Source organism: Dunckerocampus dactyliophorus, chromosome 11, assembly GCF_027744805.1.
Source record: "Dunckerocampus dactyliophorus isolate RoL2022-P2 chromosome 11, RoL_Ddac_1.1, whole genome shotgun sequence".
Lineage (NCBI taxonomy): Eukaryota > Metazoa > Chordata > Actinopteri > Syngnathiformes > Syngnathidae > Dunckerocampus > Dunckerocampus dactyliophorus.
In genome coordinates this window covers 8,362,131-8,385,537 of record NC_072829.1, presented here as the reverse complement: position 1 = coordinate 8,385,537, position 23,407 = coordinate 8,362,131, and the positions used below count along the sequence as shown (strand labels likewise).

At 42.0% G+C, this 23,407-nt stretch overlaps 1 protein-coding gene across 2 annotated transcripts in view; it reads right to left on the bottom strand.

Annotated features, from left to right (window-relative positions):
• Nucleotides 1-23,407, bottom strand: part of atp8a1 (ATPase phospholipid transporting 8A1) — a 176,896-nt gene that overhangs the window by 129,252 nt on the left and 24,237 nt on the right. The window contains exons 3-5 of one of the 2 annotated variants that reach the window (XM_054791080.1): nt 14,662-14,776; nt 1,101-1,200; nt 7-105 (exon numbers count right to left, since the gene is read on the bottom strand). In XM_054791080.1, coding sequence (XP_054647055.1) covers nt 7-105; nt 1,101-1,200; nt 14,662-14,776 — 314 coding nt within the window. Of the gene's footprint in view, nt 1-6; nt 106-1,100; nt 1,201-14,661; nt 14,777-23,407 lie in introns of those variants that run through there. The other variant, XR_008572804.1, reaches the window with a different exon arrangement.

The window sequence follows — 23,407 nt, the reverse complement described above, 5'->3', positions numbered from 1 at the left end:
TCTTACCAGATCCTCAATGATCTCCTTTACAGCAGCTACCACAAGAATAAAAAGAAGCGGGACCAGTGTTGTCCAGCGACCAGTGGGAGACACATCTGGGATTTGCTGGAGAGAGGAGGAAGAAAACAGTAAGAGATAAATAACTGGTAAATTGCAGAAGAAGAAACAGTGCATCATGAGCGACAAAAAATTGGTTAAAAGTGGTGCCAAAAAACATAACAGGGATGGCACAAAGGATGCGTAAGAAGAATAAGAAGACGACAAACAACCGGGACTTGATGAGTTGGTCGACATAAACGGGTTTGAGTGTACAGGCAATGAAAATTATACAATTACCATTTTCATGTTACCCACTGATACTCAGGGTTTCCACATTTCATAATCAAATGTAAAACAAGCCAGGCACCACAAGAACAAGAGGTGGTTTTGTTCAAGGTTGCAACATCCAGTAGGCAGTTAATGAAGATTCACCAGCTGCTTTTCAAAGCAGCAACTTCAAGGTTATGGAGGATGGAGGTTTTTCCCTTCATCCGAGCTCTGGGAATAAAGGTGTAGAATAATGCTAAACCTCCCTTTAATCCCACCTGGGATACGGATTTTTGCAACTTTGGATCACATTGCAATGATTGACGGTGGAGAAAAAACATCAATGACACAGCAAACATCCTCCAAGCTACAAAGAAAGACAGAAAAAGCTTTAAAATAAATATATACATACACAAAAAGGACAGGTACAGTAACACATTGAAATGGGGCTACATTGCGACTAATCCATTTTCAACGTGATATAAAGTTTGTTGGGCCAGGAGAGAAATTGAGTTTCCTTTTAATGGAACATAGTATTACATGTATTATTCATAACTAAGCTAGCATAACATTTGTGTGTGTGTGTGTCTTTATGAGCGTATATGCTAAGAAATTACAGACATGACCTTTGGAAATGGTGTCTAGGTCAACGTAAACAGTCTGCCGTTTGCATAATAATGGCAGCGAAGACACAATTAAAGCTGCGAGGAGCAAAGATTTGTGAGGAATGATAGCTTGTGCATGGGGTTAATAGTATCCAAGTACTATATCAGTATACATTGTATAATTCTTACCTGTAAGAGTGCAATGAAAAGGAAAAAGGCGTTGGCCGCCCTCCTGAATTGGGAGTAGAGGAACCTTGGAAGGAAGGTGAGGACGTTGTACTTGGCCGTACTGAAAAGAGAAGGAAACAACGCGAATACATATTAACAAGTTATTCAATTTAAGCATGTAAAAATTACATTTTAATATTCCATTCCATTCATTCCATTTTCCTCCGCTTATGTGGGTCCGGGTCGCGGGGGCAGCAGTCTTAGTAGGGAAGCCCAGACTTCCTGGTCCCCGACCACCTCCTCCAGCTCCATCGGGAGGACACCAAGGCGTTCCCAGGCCAGCTGTGAGACATAATCCCTCCAGCGTGTCCTAGGTCTTCCCCGGGGCCTTCTCCCGGCTGGGCATGCCCGAAACACATCACCAGGGAGGCGTCTGGGAGGCATCCAGACCACATGCCCGAGCCACCTCAGCTGGCTCCTCTCAATGTGAAGGAGCAGCGGCTCTACTCTGAGCTCCTCCCGGATGACCGAGCTCCTCAGCCTATCTCTTAGGGTGAGTCCCGCCACCCTAGAAGAAAACTCATTTCAGCCGCTTGTATCGGCGATCTCGTTCCTTCGGTCATGACCCAAAGCTCATGACCATAGGTGAGGGTGGGAACATAGATCGAACGGCAAATTGAGAGCTTTGCCTTCCGGCTCAGCTCTCTCTTCACCACGACGGTCCAGTACAGCGACCGCATTACTGCAGACGCTGCGCCGATCCGCCTATCGACCTCACGCTCCAACCTTCCCTCACTCGTGAACAAGACCCCGAGATACTTGAACTCCTCCACCTGGGGCAGGACCTCATTCCCAACCCAGAGGGAGCAATCCACCCTTTTCCTACTCAGAACCATGGCCTCGGATTTGGAGGTGCTGAGTCTCATCCCAGAAGCTTCACACTCAGATGCAAACCGTTCCAGTAAACGCTGCAGGTCACAGCTGGATGAGGCCATCAGGACCACATCGTCTGCAAATAGCAGAGATGAGATCCTAAGGCCCCTGAACTGGACTCCCTCGACACCTTGGATGCGCCTCGAAATTCTGTCCATGAAAATGACGAACAGAATCGGTGAAAAAGGGCAGCCTTGGCGGAGGCCAACGTTCACCGGAAACAGGCTTGACTTACTGCTGGCAATGCGAACCAGGCTCCTGCTCCGGTTGTACAAGGACTGAATGGCATGTAGTAGCGTGCCACCAATCCCATACTCCCGGAGCACCCCCCACAGGACACCGCGAGGGACACAGTTGAATGCCTTTTCCAGGTCTACAAAGCACATGTAGACCGGTTGGTCCAAGTTGGTCCAAACTCCCAAGTACCCTCCAGTACCCTTGCAAGGGTGTAGAGCTGGTCCAGTGTTCCGCGACCAGGACGAAAACCACATTGCACCTCCTGTAGCCGAGGTTCGATTAACGGTCGTACCCTTCTCTCCAGCACCCTGGAATAGACTTTCCCAGGGAGGCTGAGGAGTGTGATCCCCCTATAGTTGGAACACACCCTCCGGTCACCCTTCTTGAAAAGGGGGACCACCACCCCAGTCTGCCAATCCAGAGGTACTGTTCCCGACTTCCACGCAATGTTGAAGAGACGTGTCAGCCAAGACAGTCCCTCAACATCCAGAGCCTTGAGGAATTCAGGGCGAAACTCGTCCACCCCCGGAGCTTTGCCACCGGGGAGCGTTTTGACTACCCCAGATACCTCAGCCACAGTGATGGAACTGTCCGCGTTCGTGTCCTCAGCCTCTGCTTCCTCTATGGAAGGTATGTCAGTGGGATTGAGAAGGGCCTCAAAGTATTCCTTCCACCGCCCAACTATATCCTCAGTCGAGGTCAGCAGGCCCCCGTCCCCACTGTAAACAGTGTGGACCGGCTTCCCCTTTCTGAGGCGCCGGACGGTTTGCCAGAGCCTCTTCGAGGTCGACCGAAAGTCGTTTTCCATGGCCTCACCAAACTCCTCCCACACCCGAGTTTTTGCCTCGACCACCGCCGAAGCCGCGTGCCGCTTTTCAACTCTGATGGAAAAAAACAGCCACACATCACTGCTGACGCTGTGAACATGAAAGTAGGTTGGATAGCTGGGTGTGCCTAAAGCACTTAATGTGCACTTCCAATGATGGTGACAGGCGGTACCTGTCAGCTGCTTCAGGAGTCCCACAAGCCATCCAGGCCGATAGGACGGCAGCCCTGACCTCTGGTCTCCACCATCGGGTTCAGGGTTTGCCGCCACGACTGGCACCGACCACCTTGCGGCCGCAGCTCCGATCGGCTGCCTCAGCAATGGAGGCACGAAATAGAGCCCATTCGGACTCAATATCCTCGTCCTCCCCCGGGATGCAGGCGAAGCTCTGCCGGAGGTGAGAGCTGAAGACTCGACGGACAGGTGACTCTGCCAAACGTTCCCAGCACACCCTCACTACACGTTTGGGTCTCCCGGGTCTGTCCGGCATCCTCCCCCGCCATCTAATTCAACTCATCACCAAGTGGTGATCAGTTGACAGCTCAGCCCCTCTCTTTACCCGCGTGTCCAGAACATGCGGACGCAGGTCTGATGATACGACTACAAAGTCGATCATAGACCTGCGGCCTAGGGTGTCCTGGTGCCATGTGCACTTATGTACATCCTTATGTTCGAACATGGTGTTTGTGATGGACAAACTGTGGTCCGCACAGAAGTCCAACAACATCACACCGCACGGGTTCAGATCGGGGAGGCCGTTCCTCCCAATCACACCCCTCCAGGTCACACTGTCATTGCCCACATGGGCGTTGAAGTCTCCCAGCAAAACGACGGAGTCACCAGTTGGGGTGCTCTACAGCACCCCTCTGATGGACTCCAGGAAGACTGGGTACTCTGAACTGCCATTCGGCGCGTACGCACAAAGGACAGTCAGGACCCTTTCCCTAACCCGGAGGCGTAGGGAAATGACCCTCTCATTCACCGGGGATGAAACCAACACGGAGGCACCGAGCCGGTGGGCTATTAATAAGCCCACACCAGCTCGCCGCCTCTCCCCTGCAGCAACTTCAGAGTAGAGCAAGTTCCAGCCCCTCTCGAGGAGTTTGGATCCAGAACCCAAACTGTCGGTAGAGGTGAGTCCGACTATATCTCGTCGGAATGTCTCAACCTCTCTCACAAGTTCGGGCTCCTTCCGCGCCAGAGAAGTAACATTCCATGTCCCAAGAACCAGATTTGGCCGCCGAAGACTAGGTCGCCTAGGCGCCCGCCCTCGACCGCCGCCCAAAGCGCAATGCACCGGACCCTTATGCTTGCCCCCTCAGGTGGTGGGTCTACGGGGAGGAGAACCCGTGTGGCTTGTTCGGGCTGAGCCCAGCCGGGCCCCACGGGTGAAAGCCCGACCACCAGGCGCTCGGGTGAGGCCCCGGTATCCCACATCCGAGCGAGGTGCGGTCTCTCCTTGTGTGTTAATTCATCAGGGTCTTCTGAATCACTCTTAGTCTGGCTCGTCACCCAGGACCTGTTCGCCTTGGGAGACCGTACCAGGGGCATATAGCCCCAGACAACATAGCTCCTAGGATCACTGGGGCACACAAACCACTCCACCACGGTAAGGTGGTGATTCACGGATTTTAATATTCCAAATGGTAATTATTTGTGAAGAACCTGTGAGATCACGTACATTCTATAAAAATATAATATATATTAAACCTTTTTATTTTTAATAAAACAAATGTATTTTGTTTTAATTAATAACACATTAAGATTTTATTCTAATCATTATCCTATCATTGTGAAGCGAAATTCACCAAACGCTCATTTGTTCACCCACTAAAACGCCAGCTGGGGTTAGACCGTCGTGAGACAGGTTAGTTTTACCCTACTGATGATGTGTTGTTGTTGCAATAGTAATTTATTACTATTGCTCCTGTAATAGTAATTTATTAAATATATTGTTCATAGTTTGAGCAAACTGTGGCCGTAGTAAGGTTCAGAGAGAAATTAGGTTTCACTATAGCAACAACAAATGGTAATGTAAGTAAGTAGGTTTGGTGCTCTCACTGAAATTAATATGAGTGGGAGTGGGACTGTGGAACACCACTCAAAAGAAATAACACTAAAGTGTCTTGGCCAAAAGCATACTTTCATTAGGACTCAGAAAGTGTGACTAAGTCAACGTTCAATAAATGAGGAAGTATTTTCCTAACCACATTTCATTTTTGTGCTGGCTGGCCAACACTTCTTAAAACGCATTTTCATCATCTTTCCGAGGCACTAAATGTTTTCGGATCAATTACATTGATTGGTTCTTCACTCCTATGAAGGCCTTTCAGGCACTTTAAGTAACTAGTGTCTGCAGTGCTAAATGAGAATACAGGCAGCTCCTTATGTTACGACGTTTCGTGGTTACAACGCACTCCCATAAATCATTAATACTAGACAACAGGGGTGTCCAAACTTCAAAAGATGCTGGAGGTACTATGTTTTTTAAACCAACCCATGTAGATATGCTGAGATGTTTTTTATATTTAAAGAAAAAAACACGCCTGCATGTCAGCTTTGTGCTTTTCATAATAATATGATTTATTCTCATCATATTTTGACTTTATTATGGTAATATTATAACTTTTTCCCCAACCTAAATTAAAAAGAATTGCAACTTTATTCATTGTTTTGTTTGTTTTTTATACTACAGCTTTTTTCCGATATTTAAACTTTATGCAGTTTTTCCTCTTAATATTATGACATTACTCTTATAATATTTGATTTCATCGTTAAAAATTACTGCTTTTTTTCATTTTGGCTGTCTTTGTTTTTTTCTTTTCTTTTCTTGTTTAATCATATTTTTAGAACGAGTCGAGGGCCAAAAAAAAAAAAAACAACCAAAAAACGCTGCGGGCATTGAATGGCCCTCGAGCCGCACTATAGACACCCTTGCTATATAAAAACAAAAAGAGAATTAGTTGCGTGTGTGGTGCAGAAGAAGAGTCCTGAGAAAGACTGAGAAAGGACATTTTTGTTGTTTTTAGTTAACTTTTGTCCCCTTAGTATGCCTCACAAGTGTGAGGCAGACTCTTCTGACTGCAGTGAGAAAAGGAAAGTGAAAATGAAAAGTGAAATTAGACAGTGTAAAATGCTCAGGAAGTGGAACAAACGGCGATAAACATCGGCTAAATGCACTGTTCATGCACTAAAACGCGGTGACCATTATCAAAGGATCTGCTCCTATGAAATGGACAGTGATAAGCCTGTCTCTCCCTCCCTTCCAATGTCCTTTTCAGTGTTCTAGCTTAGGCCTAGGCCGCACAGTAGCCAAGTGGTTAGCATGTTGGCCTCACAGTCAGGAGATCGGGAAGACCTGGGAATCTCTGTGTGGAGTTTGCACGTTCTCCCGGTGCATGCGTGGGTTTTCTCCGAGTACTCCGGTTTCCTCCCACATTCCAAAAACATGCATGTGGGGTTAATTGGCGACTGTAGATTGTCCATTGTTATGAATGTGAGCGTGAATGGTTGATTGTCTATGTGTGCCCTGCCATTGGCTGGCGACCAGTCTAGGGTGCATCCCGCCAATCGCTCAAAGTCAGCTGGGATAGGATAGGCTCCAGAATACCCCCGTGACTCTAGTGAGAATAAGCGGCATAGCAAATGGATGGATGAATGGATGTATAGTTTAGGTGGAGTTCTACTTTTTTTTTTATTATTGTTTCATTTAATTATGGTATATAATCTTTTTATTACCACATTTTATATGCCCTTCATGTGTTCTGTGTACAGTGTGAATGATTTAGGTGTTAAGTTAGGTATAATTTAGGTATAAGTTCCGGGTGGGGTTTGAGACGGGGCGGTGGTTGGCTTGCAGGTATGGCTGATGTTGATATATGAAGTCTGGAGGACTCAGTTAAAAGGCCGGTGGTTGGAAGACATAAAATATTCCATGACGTACGCATGCCAAGCTACTGTAATGCTTTGTTTACACACACAGATATAAGCAGACTCTCAAGAGACCCTACCCGCCAAGCCTTCTACAAGGGTGGAGCATATTAACAGCGTTTTATTCAACTCAAATCTATCATTCAGGTTGTGTAGTCCAGGTAAAGTGAAAAGAATGAAAGCAGCAAAAAAAGCTTTGTTCAAACGGCGATGCAATGTGATATCAGTCTGATAAAGAGCCTTGTCAAACATAAGGAGGGGTCAAAAAAAGTCCACAATGACGGTGCTCTGTCTAATTCAGCAAATTCCTTTCTAGTGGACTGTTTCTCTGCAGTCAGTTTGTCTTATGTGCAATTGACTGTCACCATTTGTGCCTCAAGGTACAATCTACACTAATGCACCTATAAATCAAATTGTTGGACTCCAAAAGGTAACTGTTTATAGCTTTTTTAAGGACAAAAAGTGTTGTGGTATGGTACACTAACCCTTGAAGAGATCCTGGAGGGATTTTCTGCCCTTCAGTTTTTCATTTGCAAGACATTGGCTGAATATAGGTGAGGATATTTATTAAAAATGTCCTTAAATGGCAAAGTTACACAAAAAGCGACACATTTGTTCCTCAAGACCAAAAATGTCCAATTGCAAAGCATTGAAAATGCATTTTGGATCCCATAACTTACATAAAGTAAAGTAATGCAATCCTTTATGTTAAGATTTAGAAGTTTGACTATTACTATTTTTATACAGTATATGTCCACCAGATGGTGCAACTTTTTCCCCATGTAAAGCATGTAGCAAACTGACAAACAGCTATGATGAGCGTGTGTCTGTGGATGTTGGATAACGGTGTGTGTGTGTATAAAAAAGTACCTGTAGTACTTTTGTTGCTCCTGTAACTGTGAGCTGTGCCGCTCCTTGCAACCTGTGTTGCCTTTTTCCTTTATTAAAGACCTTTTTGTGACTGCAAGTGCCACCATGTCTTGTGGAAAAAAAACATCCATCTATAATGATTTAGAGCAGTTTTCGGGGTCCTGACATTTTTTTCCTGAGGACCTGAAGTGTGACTTTTTGTTTTAAAATGAACACTTTTAGAAAAAACAACATATACAGTAATCCTTTATTTTTCGCGCTTAATTGGTTACAGACCTGACCGTGATAAGTGACTTTCCATGAAGTAGGATTCCTTGTTTAAAAATCTGAATATTCTTAGTTAGAGCATAGAAAACCATTCTGAATTGGCCATAGGTATGAATGTGAGTGTGAATGACTGTTTGTCTATATATGTACGCTGCGATGGACTGGCAACCTGTCCAGGGTGTACCCCGCCTCTTGCCCAAAGTCAGCTGGGATAGGCTCCAGCATTCCCCCGCGACCCTAACAAGGATAAGCGGCAAAGAAAATGGATGGATGGATGGACATCTTGATGATCCGCAAGACATTTAGGAAAATACTCTGACGAGACAAAAGTTTAATTTTTTGGAAGGCGTGTGTCCCATTGCAAATGGCATAGAACTAACGCTGCATTACAGAAAAAGAATACCAACAGTAAAATATGGTGGTGGTAGTATGATGGTCTGGGGCTGTTTTGCTGCTTCAGGACCTGGAAGACTTGCTGTGATAAATGGAACCATGAATTCTGTTGTCTGCCAGAAAATTCCAAAGGAGAATGTCCGGCCATCTGTTCATGACCTCAAGCTGAAACAAACTTGGGTTTTGCACCAGGACAAAGATCCAAAACACACCAGCAAATCCACCACTGAATGGCTGAAGAAAAACAAAATGAAGACTTTGGAGTGACCTAGTCCTGACTTGAATCCTTTTGCGATGCGGTGGCATGACCTTAAAAATGCGAATAATGCTTGAAAACCCTCCAATGTGGCTGAATTACAACAATTCTTCAAAGATGAGTGGGCCAAAATCCCTCCACAGCGCTGTAAGAGACTCATTGCAAGTTATTGCAAACGGTTGTTGCTGCTAAGGGTGGCCCAAACAGTTATTAGGTTTAGGGGGCAATCACTTTTTCACACAGGGCCATGTAGGTTTGGATTTTTTTCTCCGTTGATAATAAAAAGTTTCATAAAAAAAATGCATTTTGTGTTCAGTTGTGTTGTCATTAACTAATATTTACATTTGTTTGATGATCTGAAACATTTAAGTGTGACAAACATGCAAAAAGAATAAGAAATCAGAAAGGGGGCAAACACTTTTTCACACCACTGTATATATACATATATACATGAAAATCAATGTGGCTGACAATCATTGACCCGTATCGGGGTCAATGTTCTAACAACAATAATAAGCATTATTTATGTTTTTTTCCCCCCAATTGAAAATAGCCGCAGGAACAGGAACACCTTGGAACATCTTATGGAAAATACACTTACAAAAATACACTTTAGATGCTTCACTAATTATTAATGGTACATGGATTGGGACCAATGTTCCCTCTAATTTTTCAAGTATCTGAGCATAAAAACGACCTGAGCATTCCTTGGACCTCTGTGAGCGGCATCATACGTGCACACTGTAGTATCGCAAAACCTGAGTTTGTACAAAACCTGAGAACTGAGAACTTTGATTCTGTTATATTTTGTCTATAAGTGGTTTCAAACATACGACAAGGAGGATTCCACAATGTAGCTTTCTTTATTCTGTATCTTGGACAAAATAAGCCATGGTCTCATACAATTAACCATCGGAATCTTGTAGAAAATCCCTAGTTTATAATTTTATTTTCAATTTATTATCTTGTTTACCATTTATATTGTTGAATAGGTATACTTTAATTTCCTTATTTGACTTTCACTGCACTTTTCACTTTCTGCTTTAAAGCAGCCCGTTGTGGCACTATTTCATCCTGGAAATGTACTTGAAATTGATGCCATGTTTGTTTACTTTTGTCTATATTAAAATAAAATAAAATCAACTCACAACAGACCTTTGCTACTTCGGCTTTGCAGCATGTTTTATAAAGCAGCGCTTTTGCAGACACTGTTGCTCTGTTCATTTGTTTCGCCATAATACAGGGTTAGCAAGTAGCATTAGCTATATGCTAACCTGCCATAAACAGCGGCATGTACCATGTACGCGCTGTTAATAAATTGATCGGCTGTGGTAGCAAACAGGATCTTATTATTGGCTGGACAGTGCTCATCATTGTGTTATATGTTCCGCTTCTTGTTATTTCCTGCCACTCACTGCGTTGCATTGCAAAATGGTACAGAATAAATTGTTATGTGCTTATTTCATTTACAGTTCAGGTTGGATTGTATTTTATGCGCAGCATGGTTTTGCGGTGTGCAGAGAGCTTGAGACCAGCGCGTGATTGAGCACGCGCGCAGCTTAGAGGAAACATTGATTGGGACTGATATGACATTTAACCCCAGCTTGAATCTGGCGTCATTCAAAGTGAGTACACGGTAAATTGTAGAGCATTAACAAGGGACATACAGTACGCTTGCAGATGTGGCTTCTGACCTTCTTGCTTCACCATATTGTGCAGTACTTACAGTATGAAATCCCTGCAATAAGGACATCTAAGCGTGACAGCGCTAATGCATAACGACTGCTACAGTCTCTCCCCGGAGGTAGCACAGAAATGGTGGGTGGCAAATCTGACTGATGCTTTAGCCTTTAAGCCGTGGCTTTATCATTCCCATCTCTCAGTGCCGCTCTCATCTTGCCTAAAAGATCACTCACCGTGCAGTATCTACCGGTACTCAATTCTTGCCTTGGATCTCATGAGGCAGCACTGTGGTGCTCATTACCGCTAACTTCCTCCTCTGACGTGGAGAAAAAAATGAAGTTGAAACATTGAGCAGAGGATTATTTCCTGCCAGTGTCCAACAGGAATGAGGCCATTTGAGGGAAGCACTTCCTTTATTCGGATATGTTTCAATTACAGCAAAACCTTTCCTGGTGATACAGCAACAATGTTTATCAGTCAATGTTTGAAATATTAAAACAACTAATGTTTAAATAATAAAATCACATTGAGGGTGAGAGTGACTCAAGCTTGAATTTTTGCTCTCGCTAAGAGTATTTTACTTGAAAGGAAAAATCTTTTTTAAAAATTATATAAACAGAATCTTACAGCCATTATTCTAAACTGAACATTTTAGATATTGAAAGTAACACTGACTCATTTTGTGTAATTTTTTAAAATCATGTCTTAAGACAGGTACGCTTATTTACAGTAAATGTTACTTGTAGTCTTAATTTTGTAACCATTTTTTAACCATTTGTAAAGTGACAAAGGACTTAAAGTTGGTATTATTTGAGGATGATACCACTGCCTTTTGTTCTGGTGAAAGCACACAAGAACTCATGAAAAAGGTCAAGGATGAAATGGTCGTATTAAAGATATGGTTTGATAACGCACAGATTATCCTTGAACTTAAGTAAAACTAAAATAATGCTGTTTGGAAATAGCAGAAAGGATACGTACGACCAAATACAAATAGACAGAGTGGACATTGAAAGAGTGAAAGAAAATACATTTCTGGGGATCATAATAGATGAAAAAATGAGTTGGAAATCTCATATCAAAAATATACAACAAAAGGTGGCAAGAAATACTTCAATATTGAATAAAGCAAAATGTGTTCTTGATCAAAAATCACTCCACACTCTTTACTGTTCTTTGGTATTACCATATCTAACTTATTGTGGGGAGATATGGGGCAGTCATTATAAAAGCAATCTTCACTCACTCAATGTACTGCAAAAAAGATTGGTGAGGATCATTTATAATGCGGCGTATAGAGAACATACAAACCCTTAATTTTTAAAATCACAGATATTAAAATTTGCAAATTTAGTAAATTTTCAAACTGCTAAAATAATGCATAAAGTTAACAACAACTTGCTACCCAAAAATGTCATACAGTATTTCTTTATAAGAGAGGAGAAATATGATCTTAGGGAAAAATTACACTTGAAACACTTACAGTATATGCGAACCCACAGCATTTCAGTATGCGGAATTAAATTACGTAATGGACTGAGCAAGGAACTAAAACAATGCACCAAGATGAGCGAATTCAAAAAACAATATAAGCAGTTGATGTTTTCTTAAATACAAGGCAGAGGAATCTTGAACTTCCTTTATTATGCTTGTTTTCATCTTCTTTATTTATTTATTATTATATTAATTATTATATTTATTGTTCTGTCATGCTTGTTTTTATTTATTTTCATGTATTTATTATTACGCTGATTATTATATGGAATAATATTATATGGAATACAGGAAGTGAATAATATGTACTGCACAGGATGTGGAACGGATGGGGGGTAGGATTAAATAAGCTTTGCTTCTTCCTACTCCTTCTGGATATGTGGAAGTGTAAAATGATTCATGACACGTTTTCCATTGTAACCTGCATGCATGTTCAAATTAAACCAAACCAAACCAATTTTTCTTTATTTTATATTTTACTTTTTGTCTCTTATGCGCCTGCAGTGATCCCACAGCCTGCACATTAGCAATGTGGTGTAAGCAAAGAATAATAGGAGTGTAAAGGTGACTATGTGGGTGTTATTTCATTTCTACAAGGGCATACCAAGGTAAAAACCGTATTTATAAAGTCACAAACAGGCTTTCTGTGCTTTAACTATTAAAATATTCCGTTTATTAATATTGATTCCTACATTGCGGAAATCCATTTATCACAGTTTCCAATTAATGAATACTGTAATACATTATAATTAATTAAACCATATTATTGTAATGATTACATAATAACAGGAATAATTATTATTTTCATTTATAGTATTTTCATATTATCATTTCTTATTTTGTTCAGGTTGTCTTGATAGATATGAATGTTTTTGTAGTATACATTTCATACTCTGTTGATTATTTTTATTTTATTTTTTATTTTTTCTCCATCTAAGGTCCCATGGAAGGTCTATCAATTATTAGTATTAATTAGTATTATCATTATTATTATTATTGTTATTTTAGATTTAGATGATGATGATGATGATGATGATGTTTTTATTAATATGTTAAAATGATAGGATAGGTGCCCGATCGACTTACCCGGTTAAATGAAGGTTAAATAAAAAAGAAACACAACAACGTGACAGAAAACATTGTAAACACCACAAAAAAGCGGCAACAAATGCTATCCCTTCGCTGGTGTCAGTGACAAAATGAGCATATTGTGTTGGAAACATGAGTGCATCCTTATCCACCTGATCCAAGGTAAACACAGCTGCACACACGCACACACACACACACACAAAACACACCGACCAACTGGTTGGACCAGTAAGCTTTTGGCAATTGAAATCACGTCCTGTTTGGGAGCGTCTCCATTGCATCCACAGTGTGTGGTAAATGGCATGCTGACTTGCCAGTTTACATGCTTTCTATTACAGTAGGGCGGCGTGATGACAAACTGAAATGTGGTCATTTTGAAGGGGTAGTCCATGATAGTTAATGTGGGTCATGCGCTGGTGTCCATATTTGCTTCTTCACGCTCCCTTTATACTTTATTATGTGTGTTTCACGTACACAGACAACTACAAAGTAACATATTAAACCACTGCTGCACTCTTCTTTATGTATTGCCTTTCAGTTTCATGCTCTGTGTGTGTGTGTGTGTGTGCGTGCCTGTGTGTGTAAGCACATGTAGAACTCGTGCAGCTAGAATGCCAACAGTAATATTCCTTGACAGAGACCTGACCTGACACTTTTGACCTTTAATGCTAAAAGCAGCGCCATCCTCTGAGAGACAGAGACAGTCACAGTGGAGAAGTGCTGACTTTACGGAGTAGCATCTTCAACCTCAACATTTCATTGAAATAAAATATCAACCCTACAAGCGCATTCTGTTATTTCAGCTAACCAGTCCACAAAAGTATGAAACGCCCCATTTGTGGTGCCCCCTATAGGTCGTGGTCAAAATACTTTGGAAGGCATGCTAGCATACATGTAATACAGACATCCTCAAAGTTTTATCGTCATTAGAAAAATGGTCAATGAGTTACTGTTTGGGCAATTTGTTGCTCAGTCCAGACCGTGCCCTGCAAAGACATTGTGCTTGTGCTTGGCCATGTTTTTCAACCAATCTTGTGTAAAGGTGTGTACCAAACTTGGTGGTAATTGGGCTACACGCCCTAAAGTTACAGTGGACGTTTTGTAGAGCTTTGTGAGAAATTTCAAGTCAGTCTAACTTACGGGGGTTTTAAGGACGCCACCACCATGTGGTGTACTCGTGAGAAAAATAATAGCACAGTCTACACAGACAAAAAAAACTCTTTTGTGTGCAGCAGTTCAGGAGTAGAAGAGTTATGGGGTGTCCTCATTTTATCTGTACAAACTACAGCATACATTTGCCCCATTAGTGCCGAGTCCCATCAGCGTTTAATTGAACCGTTTGTCTACACATCCCAGTGCGTCAGTTTATGTTTAAAGGCAATAAGGACTCGTATTCCACAGTTGCAGTTATAAAAAATGTGGACCATGGCGGAAATCAATTGTAAATCATGTGAACAAATGAACCAACTAGTAGCTGGACAAAGGACCAAATATCAAATAATATCAAAAGCTGAGCTTTTGATAGCTGAGCTACAAAACGTTTATTAAATATACACACAATGTAGACACCTACAAAAAAAAATTGTACCATAAGTATTTCTTACCTGACCCGATTGCTGCAAAACTTTGTAAACTGCGGCTGGTTAAGGTATATCAGTCGGGCATCTTCCTGGTCTGCTAGGGATGTCTTTTCTGATGTGTCCTCCGTCTTTTCATAACCTAAAGGATGAGGAAAAAATGAAAATTTAGAAAAGCAGTATACGGGTATAAACCACAAAAGGTACAAAGTAGACAACAATAGTTTGTATGAAACAAACTCATATAGGCTGCACTCATAATGTTGGTGTTTGCGCAATGAGGTCAATGCAGTGCATGGGCGAAGTATCTGGCCCATAAATGAAGCCTGGACCAGCAGTGAGCACCGCTTCCCACCGGGTTCAACAGAGTGGGATGTAGGCAGCTACGAAAACCAAGGAAACAAAAAAAAATGCCTGTGTGGCGTTGGCTGAGAAGCATGAGCAAACACGTTTTTTTGTTCCCACGAGCAAACATTTTTATTTGAGGTGGAAAAGGGCCCAAAGAAATCAGAGGGACACCTGAACCAGGTTTCCAACTTCAAGGATATTTGCCTAACGAGAAGAAATCTAAGAAATGACTACAAAATGTAAAACTTTTGATAACCAAAAGCTTTTTGTTTTTATGAGTGAGTGAAGCAGGTGTTAAATTACTGTTTGACATGAAATGAAATCAAACTTTCTAAGACACTCTTGAACTTTCTGCTCATATAAACACTGCAAAAGCAGCAAAAGGCATGAAACGATCACTACTTAGGCTATTGTGCATAACCACATGACTGCCATGTTTGGAATTTTCTAACCATTTCTTGGTGAGTTTCGTTCCCGTAAATTCCGGATGATAAGCCTCTACTTTTTTCACACGCTTTGAACAATGATGCAGCTAATTTCATGGCTAAAAAAATTACAGTGTAAGCATCAGGGAATGCTTACAGCACAGTCAGGAAGTAGTGAATTGGACTGGTACAGTGGACGCCAATGTCACGTTTTGAAGTCTTATGCAGCGATTGTGTTTTGATCTGACAAATTTTAAGTTAAGTTTGAAGTGTAGAATTACTACAGCTTCTGCTTGGACTGCTTGGACTGCTTGGACCGCGGCAGCTGTTGAACTCAGATGGGAAAAAAAAAAAGCGTCTCATGTCTCATCATTAGCGCTAACGAGTGACGCTGGGAACATCGACTGTAGGTAGGATTGCAAGGTTTATAGTGTGTCTTTCTGTGCAAATATCCCATGTTACAACGTGGATGCTTGTGGCTTACAGACAAGTGCAACCTATATATGTACAACATTTTTTTTCTCTTTCAATTTGGCTTATGTTCAGGTGGGGCTAAACAACTATTTCACAAGCAAGTCAGAGCTTATCTTCCTGTCACTCACAGACACCAGTAACTTGGTGAAACAGAGACTGGAAAAAAGTGGCTCAGGTTATAGCAAACAGCAAGATAGCAAACATGTCATTTCACTGATACTGAAAACATGATTTTAAAAAAACAAACCCCCCCCAAAAAACGGGTCATCGTAAATTCAGGGTCGTGTTATGTGCGGGTGCTTGCACCCACTGTAGTAATAGAACCCTGAGAAGGGCCCATACTTAACGGGAAAATCAAGAGGATTCATTACATAATGTCATAAATTCGCGGGTTTCCTTATGCTTATGTTGGAACCGAGGGGAAATTACTACAAAACAGCAGTTTAAACAGTTCAGCGGTCAACCACTCATATTTAAACCTAAAAGTTTGAGGAAAGAATAACGGAAAAGGAAAAAAAAAAAAAAAAAAAGTGAATCTAACCAACTTGCTTCCCAGTTTGTATCTGTTTTTTTGTGTGTTCTTTGGAAATGTAGCATGTATTTAGCATGCCCTTTCACAAGGATATCAAGGAAAATGGTAACAACAGAATTTAAATCGCAAAAGTGTTGAGTTTTACAGTTACCTACTTGTACTTGTACGTACACTCTAAATTTCCCACAGGTGTGAATGTGAGTGTGAATGGTTGTTTCTTCAGGCTATATGTGCCCTGCGATTGGCTGATGTCCAGTCCAGGGAGTACCACGCCTCTCACCCAAAGTCAGCTGGGATAGGCTCCAGCTTACCCGTAACCCTAATGAGGACAAGCAGTACAGAAAATGGATGGATACTCGTACTGTATTTATATGACTGTTCAGTTACATGACAACGATTACCATTGACTATTCCATGATGTCTTACGAGGATCATTTTTGCGCAATCCAAACAAATCAAAGGTCAAACAGCCTTATGGAAAGTATTGTTCTGGAATCCCACCTCCTCCTTATATATGCTGGTGGTGTTAGGTGATACAAGGACAAGGACAGGCATAGCTTAGCTTCCACAAGCGTACAAAGAAACGTGTGCACAAGTTTCAGATGGAAAGAGAGAGCCCTTCCGAGACGTGTCACTCTTGCCTCTCTGATCCCTACTAGCTCTCGCCTTACCGTTTTCACTCTCTCCCCGCTGTTACACAAACCCTGAATCTTACTTTACACCTCTTGTTATTTTAATGATCCTCTCAGCTGCACTGAAGAGGATTTAGCCAGGAGTGACAGGCAGGCGCTCCACCATCTTCCCCCCGCATGTGCTCCGGGGGCTAAAAATAGCTCCCCACCCAGTCATCTGGTCACTAGGGGAAACACGGGTCGGCTATCCAGCGTCATTATGCAAGAGCCCACCCAGACGTCCGTTCAGCGCAGGTGATTTATTGGATTAGCGTGGTGACAAAAGGATTGGGACGGTCATACTTGAGTGGGAGGGGGGCGTCCTATATACCTTTAAATGTCTCATGCACTGTTACTATATGAATAAACTATACACTAGAATGCTATTGGAAGAGTGCATAACCTCCACCAAGGCAGGAGAAACCTAATTCAAATTAGCACCAAACTATACTATACTATATACTATACTAACTTCACCTTTTTTTTGTCCATCATCCACAATGTCCATTCTTAGCATTCTTAGCAATGTCCATTCTTGGGATTGTGCTCCAGGCCTCGGGTAAAAAATGCTGACGGCAAACAAGCATCTTGTTGAGTCTTCGTAGTGAAATCGAGAGCCAGTAGTATCCACTCTTCCATCTGTCCCGCTGCAGTGGCTTGAGGCTTTGTGACACTGAGACTAGCGAGGCGTTGTATTATTCCGCCAGATAAATATAGTTTTTCATGTTAGCTGCTACAATAACAATATCGCTGTAGCTTGGTTAATATACAGGTCAGTTATGTAAATGCAACACTGTTTTTTTAGCGGTTCTTTTTAGGGCTTTATCATCCGAAAAAGGTCTCTCCAATGAGGTGCAGTTAGCTGGCTCATGCTAACTCGTTTTCTCTCGTTAGAACGCACAAAAACGGGAAAGAAATATGTATTCATGTATGTATGTGAACTACTGCCATCTGAACGATTACGTTGCATATATCCGACCTATATGTCATCGAAACGAGTGCCGTGCTTACCGAGACTTGGATAAAAGGTACTCACTGATGTGACCACGTATCAACAGGTACATTCATGATGACATGTAATACTTACAGTATTTAGCATATTTTGTTCATTACTGGAACTTCCTTTTTTGCCACATTGATTTCACATAACAGCATAGAAATGAACACCCACACCTAGCGTTAACGTAACAAACTTAAAAATAAAAACACAACAGCACCTCGTGCCTGGTGGCATCTCGAATATGTAGCCTTACATTTTGCTTGGCGCTGATGCGCTGCGGGCGAGTCTGCGGTTAAGCTCGTCGCTAGCCGTCTGATAGCTACTCGGTGTGGTATGGCGTACTGCCAATGCTCCAGTAACGTAGTTCGATCGGCGTAACAATGTTATTAATAATAATAATAACAATGTCGCTGTAGCTTGGTTAATATGCACGTCACATTATATAGTACGGGCCAAAAGCTTGACACACGCAACACAACTGATGGTCCCAACCCCATTAATAAGGCCAAAAATTCCACTAAGTAACCCTGACAAGGCACACCTGTGAAGTGACAACCATTTCAGGTAACTACCTCATGAAGCTCATTGAGAGAACATCAAGGGTTTGCAGCGCTATCAAAAAAATGTATAATACATAAAATATATGTCTAAAATATAAGACACGTTTAGAGTTATTTTACACTTTTTTAAGTACATAATTCTACATGTTCATTCATAGTTTTGACAATCTACAATGTAGTCATGAATAAAGAAAATGCAGTGAATGAGAATGTGTGTCTGCACTGTATGTATGTTTGGAGACTTTTTCAGACTTTATAGACGGAATACGTTTGTCCCGTATGTGCAGTCATGAGCCGTCTGTTTTGATCTGTTTTTATATCGTTAGAACACACAGAAAAGACAAAACCATATGAGTTCACGTCTCACATAAGGATCGTGGATGATGGGCAAAATTCCAAAAGAAGTGCAGTTTTCATTGAACGCTACAGACGCACAATGGCGTGTTCTCACGAGGGCTTACTAAAAGCACTTTTAAAACTGAATTCCAGCATCATGGCTAGATTTAGGACAACACACTTCCAATACACTATAGAGGGACTTCTGAGGCTTATTTAAAATTGTTAAAAAAAATACTATAATAAAGTTTTTCTCAGCTCTGTATTCAATTTCCTATAGATAATCAATCAATTTAAGACTGCCAGTAAAGCCAAAGAACATCTCAGCCACAGTGCAGCAGTAGCAGTAACAGTAAAACAACGGCGCCGCCATTTTATTGATTCACTCAACGATATCATAACCTGCTCTTTCTCTAAAGGCACGAGCTTATCTGTTCCGAAGCTCATTCCCCAACTGTCACTGGCTCACATTCCTACATGCAAGATGGCAATGCTTGTGTATGGCAGACAAAAGAATGGCGAGGAGTTCCAAAAGTGTGCTGGTAAGTCGATCATTTTCAGTCAGAGCACTCATAAGAAGGCTGAAGTGCTACTCACACCGTCAACATTATGTCAATGATCACAGATTCGAGGTCAAAGTGAAGTTTGGTTGATCACGGAATTACTGTCCACACAGACGAATGAAACGAGAGAGCTGGCGTGGCGTCAAAGAGCAGCCGGAGAGAAAGCGAGGCTTTAAGCAGGAAAGCCTGGCCAAGGCTGTGATTGATGTTGTGTCCCTGTGTTGTGAATGAGCCCTCGTCGGTGCTCCGGAGTGTGTGTGTGTGTGTGTGTGTGTGTGTGTGTGTGTGTGTGTTCCCCTGCCAGGTACTGCATTGCACCAGTTGCCGCTGCCATCGCTGCTGCTTAACTCGCTTTTACAGCCTCAGTTGTTCAGCTTTCAGGTAAAGCGTCACATTATATTAAGCCTGTAAGAACTACAGTATTTACTTATGTAGTTAGTGTGTCCCTTAGGTTTTCAGCTTTGGGGGGCAGGTAGTTGGTGGAGGGGTGTTGGGCACTTTGTTCCAAACACCGACACAACCGTAGAATGACTTAAAGAGAAGCACTGTTGCAATCTTATGGCCATCATAAGACAAACCGGATCAGATTGTTTTCCTGCAGCTACTATCTTGACACATCAGTTTAAAGGCTATAGTCAGGCATGGTCCTGGGATTAAAATAGCCTCTCATCAGCGTCCAGCATGCAGAGGGCTTTACGGTAAGGAATCTCCCTGCCTGGAAATAACCACTTCCTAATCACTGTGGATAATGTGCTAAGCCACGGAGGTCCGAGTGGGAGCTACTCCTCACCGTCCCTTTGGTGCACCTGTGTGCCTTTTTTTTTTTTTTTTTTACTGCACTAATTTCATTAGCTGCAACCGCTCATCGATAAGGAACAGCGAGAATGGGCTATCCAGTGTAGCGAGGTGGCCATTTAGACAAGAGAAGAGGGAACGAACAACAAGTGTGACTTGGAAAGCAAAAGGGGAAGCCTCTGGAGGAAGACTCAATGCCAGTCAGTGTCGTAAGATGTTTGCGTGCAGGCCGCGTGTGAGGATTATTGTTTGTGTCAGCCAACAGACAACAGGGAGGAACTGGAGTCTCGAGGGGCCGAATATTTAGGGAGAAAGTGCCCAGTGGGAAAATAGTGGCGCCAGCAAATAACATATGCTGGTCTTCTTGTGTCTCCGTTGGAGAATATCCTGAGGTTAGCTGAAAAGTAACTACAGTGTCTCACATTTCAGCAACCTATTTTATTACAGTATACTTACTATAAAAAGCATGGTCCCTTGAAAAGATATAATAAAGTGTGTGAGGGGTGTACTCACTTTTGTCAGATACTGTAGGACTATTTGAGGGATGATCCTTTTTGTGACACATCATGGGCAGATCAAACAGGTTAAAGAGCAAACCATCCGCTGTAAGATTTACAACGTCTCGGGTGATAATGCGTTAGCACAGGTCAGGCCAAAATGGTGGGGGTGGAAAATGATGGCTGCCACGGCCGTCAACACGAGCAAGATGAAATGCACCTAATGGCAGCCGTGACAGCGACAATGACGACCTTATAGTACACCGTATTACCAGTCAATGCTACATTCCCAACTTGTCAGACTTATGTACAGTCATCCCTCAGCTACATCACAGTTCGAACACCGCACCCTCAATCTATTGCATTTTTTCATAAGCTATTTAATTAATCGCTTTGTTTTTTTGTTTTTATGCATATTTAAGCAAATGTATGGCTTAAATTAAGCATTTCAGGCATAAAAATGGCTAAATGAACGAAAAAATAATTTCAAAAGAAGTGATATGAAGTGTACTTCTGTATCTGTGACTTACACTGGGAAGTGACGTTTGCCACGTCAGATAGCTAGAGCTGACTGTTAGCGGAGTGCTAGCAGAATATTAGCAGTGTAGCGAGTGGCCAACAGCAGCTCCTGTGTGAAAGTTCACTGCATGTGTTCTCTGCTTGTTAGTAAAAACATCAGTAACATCAGCAGTAAAGAAATATTCTACACTGGTCTCTAGGTCCTAGGTTCCCAAAGTGGGGTATTGCTGTAGGGGGTACGTGAATACAAATTATATAAACGGCTTGACTACATTAGCACGAAACACTGAGATTTACGTAATGTGCTCAAATGCTTCATGTGAACAGCCACAGCCGGTAGTACAGTGCAGAAGAAAGGTGACAGCATGAAGCTGTTCATTGTTCTGTGTGCGTTAGATGAACAAATACATAAGCTGATGATGACGTAGTGCATTACAAGAGTTTAATCTTGAAGATTTTTCAAGATCATTGATATTGTGCAGGGTTTGCGCTCCATGTAACTGATCGTGGCGGTGCGCCACTACAGAATAAAAGCTGCCACACCCTTTAAAATGACGGCGAAAACAATTTTAAAGTAATATATTCTATTAATGGATATTTTTGCTATATGGATACATATATAGCTTATTATTTATGCACATATTGACCACAATTAGTTTGAAAACAATTTAAAATACCACAAAAAAAATGTCACTGTGCTTTCTTCATAAGCATGCGCCGGATTTGCCTGTCTTCCTTGCTGGCACCTGACCAGTGACCAGATCTACGCTACACGTCTTGTGTTGACTTTCACTTTGTTTCCTATTATCGGGAGAATGAACAATAGCCCGTAAAATGTGTGGTCCTTTAACAGCTGGTCGCATGCTAAGACCATCTATGCCAGCGTGTGTGATCGTTCACATTTCAATCCCATTCCACTTTCTGGCATTTTTGGCTGGCGGCATCTAGCTAACTCGAAGCAACAAGTGGCTATTACGTTCATGGGATACATTAATCATTGATTATCATCACAACTTATTTTTTTTAAGTGTCACTTAACAATCTTGCTCTCTTGTTATCATTACTTTACATAATGCATATTACGTAATACTTATGGCTTGTCATCAAAACAGTAGTTGTGTGTCGAAGTTGTGCAACAGAAACACGTAGTGTGTACAGCGTTAGACCGTGATGCTAACACAGGGGTCTCCCACTGGTAGTTCATAAGCTAGCAGTAGCTCACCAGCTGATGTTGAGTAGTTCACCAAAGAATACTGGCTTCCCCTCTTAGTATTTTTATAAGTGTTCAAACATTCAAACATGATGTGCTTTGTAATTAAAGTGCAATTTAAATGCTGGCAGTGCTCTCCGCAACTTTGCCATTAAATTAACAGTTTTTCAACAGTTTTGTTCTCGGTTCATGTTCTGCGAGTTGTTGAAAAGTTCAATCATTAAATAAATAATAAAACAATAAATAACAATAAATCATGTTTTTTTATTGCAGACGCATTAATGGTAAAAAAAAAAAAAAAACATATTTAGAAGGTCTTAAACAGGTTTTCTATGCTCTAACGACGAACACTACTTGCGGAAATTAAATTCATAGCAGTCAGGTCAGGCAAATTAGCTTCTTTACTGCTTGCTGATAACCACCAGCATGTGACCGGTCGGAGGGGGCGTGTCTCTATGCAGCTCTGAGCAGTCGTGGGGTTTGCGAGTGGAGAGTGGGGGGCTGGAGCCAACCCCCAACCCTTGACAAATCGCAACAGAGTAGATGCGTTTCAGCCAAAAGGAGAAGAAGAAAGATTTACCCTGTACCCAAATTGAAATGTATGGAATATTTTAATTTCGAAACAAACTTACTTAATCCAGTATCATGAAATGAGCAGGGTAGGGCCCCTGTGAAATAGAGTACCATCTCCCCGACCAAGACCCAATGAGCAAAAAGATCCATATGGAGCAATTCCTACTGTTCTGCCAGACTCCAATGTATCTGCCGTGATAGAGAACAAGCACTAATGACCGCAAGTGAGCCGTTTGCTGGTCAATAAAGTTTCGATGAGGGCGCACGTGA